The sequence below is a fragment of the Cebus imitator genome, unplaced genomic scaffold (assembly GCF_001604975.1).
Source record: "Cebus imitator isolate Cc_AM_T3 unplaced genomic scaffold, Cebus_imitator-1.0 Scaffold217, whole genome shotgun sequence".
Classification (NCBI taxonomy): domain Eukaryota; kingdom Metazoa; phylum Chordata; class Mammalia; order Primates; family Cebidae; genus Cebus; species Cebus imitator.
In genome coordinates, this window is record NW_016107532.1 from 3,169,928 (window position 1) to 3,181,679 (window position 11,752).

The following is an 11,752-nucleotide window of genomic DNA, read 5'->3' on the forward strand; positions in this document are numbered from 1 at the left end:
AAAAAAAAAGAAGAGTTAGAATTTATTCTGAGCCCTGTTACATATCAGAACTGCCGGGGCAGGTGGATCACCTGAGATTGGGAGTTCTAGACCAGCCTGGCCAACATGGTGAAACCCCATCGCTACTAAAAATACAAAAATTAGCTGGGCGTGGTGGTGGACACCTATAATCCCAACTACTTGGGAGTCTGAGGCAGGAGAATTGCATGAACCCTAGAGGTGGAGGTTGCAGTGAGCCAAGATGCGCCACTGCACTTCAGCCTGGGCAACAAGAGTGAAATTCCATCTCAAAAAAAAAAAAAAATAAGTTCTTGCTAGATTTTCTATTCCAAAACTTTAGTTGAATGGCTGACATTTTATTTTTTGTTTGTTTTATTTGTTTGCTTGTTTTTACAACTGAACCCTGTCCTTTTTGTAACCTGGAGGGAGATCACCAGCCTCAGACTGAGGAGAAATTATTATTTTTTTAAGAATAAAAAATAATAATATGCTATGTTGCCCAGGCTGGCCTCGAACTCCTGGTGTCAAGCAATCCTCCTGCCTCAGCCTCCCAAAGCACTGGGATTACAGGCGTGAGCTCCGTGCATGGTCTAGAAATGATCGTTAAACCGTTGAATAATGTAGCTAGGTCTCTCCATTTGGATGATGACTCTGTGGTGGACAGTTTCCTCTCTCCGCCCCGGCGTTCCTGGGTGAGAATAAGCAGTGGCAGATTTCACTTTCTAGGTTGGCCCCCTGCTGCCCCAAGCCAGGCACCAACTCAGCCACTTCCAAGCAGCTGCCCCGCCCGCACCCCCGTCATTTTGGTACGTCCTCACGGGAGGCAAACTCATTTCAGTGTAAGCTCAAACTAAGTGTAATTGGGACAGTAAATCTGCTGCTTAACAACAGCAAAAAAAAAAAAAAAAAAAGTCCTGTGACAGAATTCACAGTCCTGGGGAAGTGATTTGAGGCTGAAGGAAGGGAGGGAGAGGCCTGGCCTTTGATTTAATTGCTTCTAGCCTGGGAACAAAGTCCAAGACATGTTAACCTCATTCACTCCAGAAAATGCACCACGGCGACTTTCTAAAAGTCTATGGTGTGACAGTCTGAGGTTGGAGGAATAGGGACATGGTTTCATGAAAGTCTTTTTTTTTTTCTTTCTATGCCTTGCAATGTAACTGTAACTCCTGCTTTTCACCCTGTATCACTATCCTCACTTCCATTTTGGGGGCATTTACATTTATCAGGCAACATACCATGGGCTGCATATGCATTTTCTTTCTTTCTTTTTTTTTTTTTTTTTTTTCTGTTCTCTTTTTTTTTTTCTTTTGTTTATATTCTTTTTTTTTTTTTTTTTTTGAGACGAAGTCTCACTCTGTCACCCAGGCTGGAGTGCAGGGGAGTGATCTCAGCTCACTCCAATCTCCATCTCCCAGGCTCAAGCGATTCTCCTGCCTCTCAGCCTCCCAAGTAGCTAGAATTACAGGTGTGCACCACCACACCTGGCTATTTTTGTATTTTTAGTAGAGACGGGGTTTCTCCATGTTAGTCAGGCTGATCTCGAACTCTCAACCTCAGGTGATCCGCCCACCTCAGCCTCCCAAAGTGCTGGGATTACAAGCATGAGCCACTGCACCCAGCCAAAGTAATCTTATCCATAAAATCTCATTTTGTGGATGAGAAAACTGAGGTTCTGGGAGACAAGCGACTTGCTGGTGGTTTGCACTGCACTTAAGTGGAGGAGCTGATTATGAAGAAGTCACTCCCCAACCTTTGTGCTGCCATTGCTCAGTCTGAGGGAGCCACAAACTGCAATGCCAGCTCAGAGTTACACCACCAGCATCACCCAGCCTCCTGGCCTTTCCCTCACATTCCTTCTTGGCAAGACCCGTATTTTTCTAAACCTCAGGCATAGTGACTGCCCAGCCGCTGCTTGCGGCTCAGCTCCTCATCTGGGCCACTTCTTGGTTGAAGAGGAGGCTTGTGCGTCTCCATCTAGACCAGCCACCCAGGCAGTCCTAGTGCTTGCATTCAAGGGGGAGTGATCCATGGGACCATCTATGGGGAGGAGGCTTTGGGGCAAAAGAGGGCCCAGGCACCTGGACTTTATTTGTCTCTCCTGCAACTTCTGTGGGTGGCTGCAGGCAGGCCATTTCTTCCCTATGAGCCCCAGTCTCCTAAACTAGAAAGTAGAGGCCAGGGGGACCCATGGGCATCTGAAGAGTGCCGTGGGCCTGTGGGTAACCCCCCATATGGTCACTGCGGAAGGAGAGCTGTGCAAACCCCAGGCACAAATAGTGCCTGAAGAATATCTTAGTTTATAGTGCTATTACTCAGCTATTTCCTTTATATAATCCTTTATATTAGTTTATAAAATTAATGCCTGATGTATAACTTACTGCTTACATATATCTAGCTTATACAATCATACTTAGTACTTATATCTAGCATACTTAATTTTGTATACTCTTTCTCTATAATCATATAGGTATTGTAGTCAGCGCTGTACTGACACATTTAATGCTGATTTATAAAATCCTTCTCTATAACCATATAGTAGTTTGTAGTAGGAGGAATGCCTAGAGCAGCCACAAAGCAGAAGCAGTACATGGGAAAACAGCCAAACAAAGACCCAGGCGGTGGCGTCCCTGCCCGAAAGGGCATATGCTGTATGGCAGGCCTGGAGCAAGAGCCTCTCCTCCTGATAAAGGAGTTGTAGTACCTTGTATCCAGTTCCTGTGGAAAGTAGGCCTCAGGCCTGAGATCCTGCAAATAACCAAGGGAGAAGAACCCCTCTGGTGTGACTGGGTCATGGTGGCTGTACACCCTGTCAGCCTTTTCTTTCTTCTGTACTAGCTCAAATCATCCTCCCATAAATATCTTAAAGAAGGGCACAAGTCTGTCAGCTCCCACTGCATTGGCTTACAGTACCTTTCTATTAGAAATCCTTTGACGTCTCCAGCCCCCAGATAAAGAAGTGTTGTGCAGGACACCTGTTGCACACAGCCCACCTCCTTGCCTCTGTGACCTAATGGGGGTGGACCCCTTTTCCGTACACGACACTCTACTACTGTGCACAGCCCACCTCTCTGCCCAGGTGACATAATGGGGTGGCCCCCTCGCTTGTGACTCACATGATTATGTATGCCCTATCACTAAGCCTATAGATAATGACCTCACTTACGACCCTTCCCGCTGCTTGTACATAATAAATACAGATGCTTCTGGACGTTCGGGGCCTCACCTGTCTCTGCTCATAAGTGGCGTGGCGCCTTGAATCCAGCTGCTCTTCTCCATTCTTTCAGTGTCCTCTCTCTTTACTTCTCGGATCCTGCACCTCAGCACAGCATAAGGGACACCCACGACCCTGAGGGGCCAACAGCCCTACATGGGCCCACCGCAGAGAGACAGATGCCTCCTTCCTATAGGAAGTTGGCCTCCAACAGAATCCTGCCTCCTCCAGGAAGCATGCTGCCTAACAGCACCTGCCCTTGCCCTGCCTGCTCAGCATTTTGTTGTTATTTTGAGATAGAGTCTCACACTGTCACCAGGCAGGAGTGCAAAGGCAGTATCTCAGCTCACTGCAATGCACTCCTCCTCCTGGGCTCATGCAGTTCGCCTGCCTCAGCCTGGCGACTAGCTGGGATTACAGGTGCACACCACCACACCTAGCTAATTTTTGTATTTTTTTACTAGAGATAAGGTTTCACCATCTTGGCCAGGCTGGTCTCAAACTCCCGACCTCAGGTGATCCACCTGCTTGGCCTCCCAAAGTGCTGGAATTACAAGTGTGAGTTACCATGTCCGGCCACATTTGCCTTCTTTGTGAGTGTTTTTTTAAAGAATACTGGAGGCCTTTCCTGGAGGGTTTTTCCTCTCCAGATGGCCCCAGAGTACCTCAAGCTCAGGGCATGGCCCTGCCTAGCCGGGCTGTCTCCCTTTTCTTCCTTTGCCTCTTCTTCCCAAATCCTTTTGGCCCAAACTGATCAGGTCGCTGGCCTCTGTCAGGCAGGTCCTTCTGGTGCTCCTCTGGTGGACCGCCCCCATCGGCCACGCTTGCCTTTCTCTCTAGTGATTCCTCGGCTCCTGGCTCCGCAGTCTCGGGACAGCCCTTTCCTGGGAAGATGTTCTTGGTGGGCCTGACTGGGGGCATTGCCTCCGGCAAGAGCTCAGTGATCCAGGTGTTCCAGCAGCTGGGCTGTGCGGTGATTGACGTGGACGTCATGGCCCGACACGGTGAGTGGGAGGGGCGGATTGGGGGGTCAGGCACAGCAGCTCCCAGTGCTTCTGGCCTTCTTCCACACTTCCCTTTTTATAAGTCCCAGAGGAGGGGAAGGCCCCTGTCGGCCCTGGTCTGACTTCTGTCCCTGCCCCATGCTTGCCTTCTCTGCTCTTCTATTTCCTTTTTTTTTTTTGAGACAGAGTTTCGCTCTTGTTTCCCAGGCTGGGGTGCAGTGGGGCAGTCTCAGCTCACTACAACCTCCGCCTCCCAGGTTCAAGCGATTCTCCTGCCTCAGCCTCCCAAGTAGCTGGGATTACAGGCCTGTGCCACCACACCCAGCTAATTTTTTGTATTTTTAGTAAAGATGGGGTTTCTCCATGTTGGTCAGGCCGGTCTCACACTCCCAGCCTCAGGCAATCTGCCAGCCTTGACCTCCCAAAGTGCTGGAATTACAGGCATACGCCACCATGTCCCGCCCTATTTACTCTTTTTACAACAGCTCTGCCCCATTACCAGCACAAGGGACTGTGTGCACTCTGCTCTTTTCCTTCACTGCTTTCTCTCCCCTCATTTTGCTTTTGTTCCACCTGGAAGAGGCAACTGAGTTCTCCCATCATTTTGCCCCTGGTCTCTGAGGTCCTCTGGCTGGCCCCGAGGCTCTAGGGAGTGACCCAGCTTCTTCCTCCTGCCACAGTCGTGCAGCCAGGATACCCTGCCCACCGGCGCATCGTAGAGGTCTTCGGCACTGAGGTCTTGCTGGAGAACGGTGACATCAATCGCAAGGTCCTGGGGGACCTGATCTTTAACCAGCCTGACCGGCGGCAGCTGCTCAACGCCATTACCCACCCTGAGATCCGCAAGGAGATGATGAAGGAGACCTTCAAGTACTTCCTCCGGGGTAAGTGCCGGGTCCTGGGCCAGGGTGGGGGCAATGCCCTCTCTCTCCGGGACCAGGGCTCTTCTCCTCTGCAGAAAGTTTGGCAAGGGTAGGGGAGCTGCTTATCCCAGCTGATGAGTTCACAGTGCTTACTGGCACCCCCTCCACGCAGAGCCCCATACCAGCCCCAGAGGAAAGAAGCTCATGCCCTCAGCTCTTAAGGAGGCTGACAGTTTAATGAGAAGAGACACATGAGGCTTTTGAGCCATGATTCCAGGAAGTAAGTTGGTTTCTCTAGTAGGGATGGGAGTAATAAGAGCTAGTGAATAATGGATCTTATATGTAAGATCTGAGTTCAAATGCTGACCCTGACAGTTTCTAGCTATGTGACCCCATCAAGTGATGTAGCCCTCAGCTCGTTTTCTCATCTGTGCAGCAGTGATAATATATGAGACTGGGTGCAGTGGCTCATGCCACTGGACGTGGTGGTGTGCACCTTTAATCCCGGCTACATGGGGGAGGCTGAGGCAGGAGAATCGCTTGAACTGGGGAGGCGGAAATTGCTGTAAGCCAAGATTGCACCATTGTACTCCAGCCTGTCTGGGCAACAGAGGCTCCATCTCAAAAAAAAAAAGAAAAGAAAAGAAAAGAAAAAGAAAATAATGCAATGTGAGCATGTCAGGAGGACTGAGGGTCCACGTCGGCGACTGTCAGTTATCACACATGTAAACTCCAGTCGGGGTCAGGTTTGGTTCTGGCTGAGCCATCTGGGAAAGTGAGTTTGTAGACTGAAAGTTGGGGAAGGACAAAGATGGCCAGGGCAGGTGGGGGAAGGGTGCCAAGTGGGGACTGTCCCCTGTGGCTTAGGCTCCATGGAGAGTTAGGTACAGGGGCAGGGACAGCGAGGCAGTGCCCAGATGGAAAGGAGGGGAGTGTTTGAAAAGCAGGGGTCTGGGGCCAGTTGGCAGGAACCTTCTTCCAAGCCATATGCCATGGTTCAAGCCCTGTTCTATCTTATTTTATTTTTAGAGATGGAAACTCACTGTGCTGGCCGGAGTGGTCTCAAACTCCTGGCCTCAAGCAGTCCTCCTACCTTGCCCTCCCGAAGTGCTGGGGTTACAGCCACCACACCTGGGCTAAGTCCTTTTCTTCAGGACAGTATTGCACAGGGGTGGCCTGACGATTACTGTCCAGGATGGGGTCAGTCCCCAGGAGAAATGGGAGCGAGAACAGACGGCAGTGGCTTGGGATCCAGCGAGAGGCTGGCCTAGGGACGCTGGAGATTTGCCTGCCAGCCTTTAGCGTGTGTGGCCTCCAGCCTGGGCCTTCGAGTTAAAGGCCTGGCTGCCTGTGTCCCCACTGTCAGTCACTACACTGAGACTTTCCTTCCATGAGGGCATGGGGGAACTTTTTTTTTTTTTTTTTTGGAGACAGAGTCTTCCTCTGTCACCCAGGCTGGAGTGCAGTAGCATTATCCCAGCTCACTGCAACCTCCCAGGATGAAGCGATTCTTCTTCCCTCATCCTGGGTAGCTGGGGTTACATGCACATGCCACCATGCCCAGCTAAGTTTTGTATTCTTAGTAGAGATGGGGTTTCACTATATTGGCCAGGCTGTTCTCAAACTCCTGACCTCATGATCTGCCCACCTTGGCCTCCCAAAGTGCTGGGATTATAGGCGTGAGCCACCATGCCTGGCTGAGGGAGCCTTTTACACTGTGACCATGCCTAAGCCTCTTATTCTGCCATGCCTTGAGTGGGGAACCTCCCCCGACCCTCATCCCCCTCTGGCCAATACCTCCCTCCAAAAGAGGGATGACTGGACAGACATCCATGACGTTGACCCCACCGCCCTCCCTGGGCCGGGCCGGGCTGGAGCTGGCTCGGGTATCCTCCCTGCTGAAGCAATGTGTGCGCTCATCTCAGCACCTCGCCACCTCAGCACTGCGCTGCAGGCCTCCTCCCCACCTCCTCCCTCAAAAAGAGTCTCTGGGCTCTTTGTGCTGCCTCCTATCTTGCACCAGTGTCCCCTCCCATCTCCCTCCCAGAACTAAGTCGTCTGCCTTTCATTCCTGCCCTTTTTGCATTGTCTCCCAGGCCAGTTACTGGTACATCTGCAGGGCTTCAAGGCGGCAGCGGCTCTCCCCTTCTGAAATTAAACATCGGATAATGTCACCCGCTCCAAAGCTCTTTCACTGTGTCATCTACCCAGCCTCCCGCCTCCCCAGCCACCACCACTTAAATAAAAGCCAGAGAGCTCTTTTCAGCTCGATAAGGTGAAAAATGGGGACGACAGCTGTGGCTTCCACAGTCCCAGTTTTTCCCTGATGAGTATAACAAATACAACTGTCAAAGTTGGTATAATCAAACGTCAGATAAGATCACCAGCTGTTGGGGACTTCTCTGTGTAGGCAGACGGATGTCTTAATAGAGTCAGGATGGTTTGCAGAGCTTATCAAGCAGGAGGGATGTGACAGCTGAATAGCCCTTTGCTGGTGAACCAAAGAGCTGACCACGCACTCCCCAGAGGGGCCAGAGACAGAACCGCGATGGGAGAGGAAGTGATGGGAGCTGAGCAGGAGACGGAGATAAGAGGCCCGGAGAGGATCCAGTCTTGGCTCCTGCTCCAAGTTAGGGGGGCGCGCTGCACTGCTGGCCTCCCCCTGCAATAGTACCATCATTTGGGGGCAGCTAGCGAGGGACTGCTAAAGGGCGCTGTGTGGTTCACATTTATTCAAGGCTCATTTCATCTTTACCATCATCCTGTGAAGTCGGTTTTGTTGTTGTTGTTGTCTTATTGTTTGGTTTTTGGTTTTTGGTTTTTGGTTTTTATTTTTTGCTCTTGTTGCCCAGGCTGGAGTGCAGTGGCATAATCTCAGCTCACTGCAACCTCCGCCTCCCAGGTTCAAGCGATTCTCCTCCTACAGCCTCCTGAGTAGCTGGGATTATAGGCATGCGCCACCATGCCCAGCTAATTTATTATATTTTTAGTAGAGATGGGCTTTCATCATGTCAGTCAGGCTTGTCTTGAACTCCTGACCTCAGGTGATCCACCTGCCTTGGCCTCCCAAAGAAGGTATTCTTTTTACTTATTTTATTTATTTATTTAGAGACAGAGTCTTGCTCTGTCACCCAGGCTGGAGTGCAATGGCACGAGTGCAATGGTCTCGGCTCACTGCAAACTCCGCCTCTCAGGTTCAAGTGATCCTCCTGCCTCAGCCTCCTGAGTAGCTGGGATTACAGGCACCCGCCAACATGCCCTGCTAATTTTTGTATTTTTAGTAGAGATCAGGTTTCACCGTGTTGGCTGGGCTGGTCTCAAATTCCTGACCTTATGATCCACCTGTCTTGACCTCCCAAAGTGCTGGGATTATAGGCGTGAGCCACCGCACCTGGCTTCTTTACTTATTTACACAGATGAGGTTTACACAGAAGGGGGCCCGAGGTCACACTACTAACCAAGGTGTGTCATCAGAGCCCATGGTTCTAACACCCTTGTTCAACTGCGGGCTTCTAGGCTTACTGAATGGCAGGTCCTGGGGAACCGGAAACCAAGCAGCTGAGATTGCCACCCCCACCTCCACTGTCCCTGCATCACTTTGAGTGCCAGTGTCCTGTGACACCCCTGGAATTGGTGTGATGTGTATCTGGTTCTGTGCTTGAAAGTGTTTGGAGTGGGGCGCTCCGGGGGTGCAGTCTCCTGCCCCAGCCAGGCCTGGGGTCTCTGGGCTGAGCAGCATTTCCCTGTCCCTCATCCTCCTTGCTTTCCTGGAGCCCTCCCAGCTTGGTACACATGCTGGGAGGTCACTGGCCTAAAAAGAACAAGGAGCGTGTAGCCCACAGCAGCCTAGGGATGTGCTCACTCACAGTGGGTGGGAGTGCCGCCCTTGACTGGCCTTGGCTTGTAGTAGGAGGGGCAGCCAGTGCCTTTTACCCTGCGGGAGTGTTATACAGTATTAGTCATAATCACCCCCTCTGCCTCCAGATCCAGGCCTTACCCTGGCTCTAGGTCTACCTCTGATAGAAGAAGCAGGTTCTTTCTGCCGCTGCCACCCCCATGTGAGCCTCTTATGGAGAGCTGGTAGAGACAGCCAAGCTTGGCACCTGGCTCTTTGGGGAGAGCCTATCCTTTGGGTGTTTTTGTTTTTCCTGAGGAATAACAACTCTTGGGATTCAAGATCAAGGTGAACTAAACAGTGCCTTCCCTGATCGCCTCCTTGCCTCACGTGGCCTGAGGCCTCTGCTTCAGCCACAGAGTAGAGCCTCCCTGTCCTTGTGCTGTGCTGGTCCTCATTCCTAGAATCCTCACCTTCTCATTTTCAAGTATCAAAAGACCTGCCCACTTTTCACGGCCCACACAAGTGCCAGCCCTTCTACAAGGTCTTCCCTGATCAGCCATCCAGAAATGATTTTCTGCATTGTTCTGCCCTGCACGGCATTGAACCGGCGAGCGTGTGGGGGGTGTGTCCTTGCAAGGTCTGCCCTTCTGCTGGGCGCCCTGGACGGTAGGGCCCAGAATAGCAGTGCTCAGCGTGTGCTTGCGGAATTGAACTTGGGGGTTTTTCACCGTCTCCCCAGGATACCGCTATGTGATTCTGGATATCCCCCTGCTGTTTGAGACCAAGAAATTGCTGAAGTACATGAAGCACACTGTGGTAGTATACTGGTGAGTAATGGTGTTTGGCACGCCCTGGCTGGAAGGGAGGACCACTAGGGTATCTGGGAAACAGCTCACATCACTTTGCACTTTGCCCTTTTCCCAGGGGGTGGCCAAGAGGCACCAGGGTTTGGGCAGCAGTGCCCAGAATCTATAGAAACCAAACTTTGTGCCTGACCGGGATAGTCCTGGGGGCAGGTGTGGGAAGGGATGGCCACCAGGCTTCTCTAGTGTTTGGGGAGCGCTCCCCCTGCTGGCCACTGCGGGCACATCAGCCCAGATGCCTGGCCTCGCCCTGGGCCACCCTGTTACTCAGTGGCTCCTTCTTCCTCCTGTAGCATCTTTGTTACTTCGCACAGTTTACCCCTCAGCAGGAGGCGGTCAGGACAGGTGTCGATATTCCTGAGTTACTGAAGATAAAATTAAAGAGGGGAGAGGTACAGAATGTGTCCAGGATCACCCTGTTATGAACAGAAGTTTTCGTGGAAGGGACTGTCACAGCCCAGCTAAGGAAGGAGCTTTGTTCTCAGAATCCCCCAGGACATGAAGCCAACCAGAATCCAGGTCTGACGAACAGAGGAGGATCAACCTGTGGAGGAAAATGAGTCCCTGTCCCAGTGGGGTGAGAGAGTAGATGAGGCTGCAGGGTGTCTCAGCCGCCCAGAAACTTCCCAGATGCCACCCACAAATACAGCAGACACATAGGTGGGCACTTGACTCTGCCAATATTTTGGGCATAGGTTGGCTCTCAAGGGCCTAAGGCCATGGAGGCTCCCAGCATGCTGGGTGTGGAGCCTGGAGCACTCAGTGCCCTGAGAATCCCCCTGCCTTTGCCCCTGGGTCCCCATGGGCTGTCACTGAAAGTCCAGTCCGAATCCCAGTGCAGGGATGCAGGCATCCTCTCAGCTCCGCACTCGGCCCTGCTGCCTGATGTAAACCTGCCGCCTCTTTGGGTTCTTTGTTCCCTGTTTGTAAAGGTGTCAACTAAGGTCAAGCAGACCCCACGAAGACCTGGAATTCTCTGTGCCTTAGTAGCACAATTGGAACTTTGTACCTAGGAAAAAAACTTTTTTTTTCCAACGGATCTTAGAGGCTAGGTGTGGTGGCTTACGCTTGTAATCCCAGCACTTTGGGAAGCCAAGACAGGTGGATCACCTGTGGTCAGGAGTTCAAAATAAGCCTGGCCAACATGGTGAAACCCCGTCTCTACTGAAAATACAAAAACTAGCTGGGCATTGTGGCAGGTACCTGTAATCCCAGCTACTTGGGAGGCTGAGGCAGGAGAATTGCTTGAACCCAGGAGGCGGAGGTTGCAGTGAGCTGAGATTACACCATTGCATTCTGGCCTGCGTGACAAGAGTGAGCAAAACTCCATCTCAAAAAAAAAAAAAAGAAAGAAGGATCTTCGAGTGTAGATGAGAAGACAGAGCAGTCTCCAGATGACTGTGTGCCCACTCAGCCACTTGCCCTTCCTGTGCTTTTCTTTGACTTGGTCTGTTTGCTGAGAGTGGAGGTGGCCATGGGTTTTGGTGGGTGAGTGGGGCTTTGCTTGATCATACGTGCTCTGCAGGAGACCTTCAGCCCCACTAGCCAGTCAGAGGACCCTTTGCCAGAGTCCTGGGTGCCACTCATGCCCTGCTTTCAGCGGGTGTGGGTGTACAACTCTTGAAAGATGCCAGAGAAGTAATGATGCTTTTTACCAATGGGCTCTAGGCTTTACAAAAATAAGGATTCCCTTGTGGATTTCTTTAACTGACAGGCTACCCCTGGTGCATTTGAAATTACTTGGGACATCTCCCAAAATGTGATTATACCGAAACATGATTTCATGGTGGTTTCTTTTTTTTGAACCAGGGTCTTACTCTGTCACTCAGGCTGGAGTGCAGGGGCACAGTCACAGCTCACTACAGCCTCAACCTCCTGGGCTCAAGCAGTCCTCCCACCCTCAGCCTCTTGAGTAGTTGGGATTTCAGGCATGCAGCATCACATCTGAATAATTTTTTTTTTTTTTTTTT

The 11,752-nt window shown here is 51.3% G+C and overlaps 1 protein-coding gene across 3 annotated transcripts in view; it reads left to right on the forward strand.

Moving 5' to 3' along the window:
• The window catches only part of DCAKD (dephospho-CoA kinase domain containing), a 37,331-nt gene that overhangs the window by 22,693 nt on the left and 2,886 nt on the right, over nt 1-11,752 (forward strand). For 2 of the 3 annotated variants that reach the window (XM_017549391.2, XM_017549389.2), the window contains exons 2-4: nt 4,055-4,218; nt 4,899-5,102; nt 9,659-9,746. In XM_017549391.2, coding sequence (XP_017404880.1) covers nt 4,107-4,218; nt 4,899-5,102; nt 9,659-9,746 — 404 coding nt within the window. In that variant the 5' untranslated portion in view covers nt 4,055-4,106. Of the gene's footprint in view, nt 1-3,990; nt 4,219-4,898; nt 5,103-9,658; nt 9,747-11,752 lie in introns of all 3 variants that reach the window. The other variant, XM_017549390.2, reaches the window with a different exon arrangement.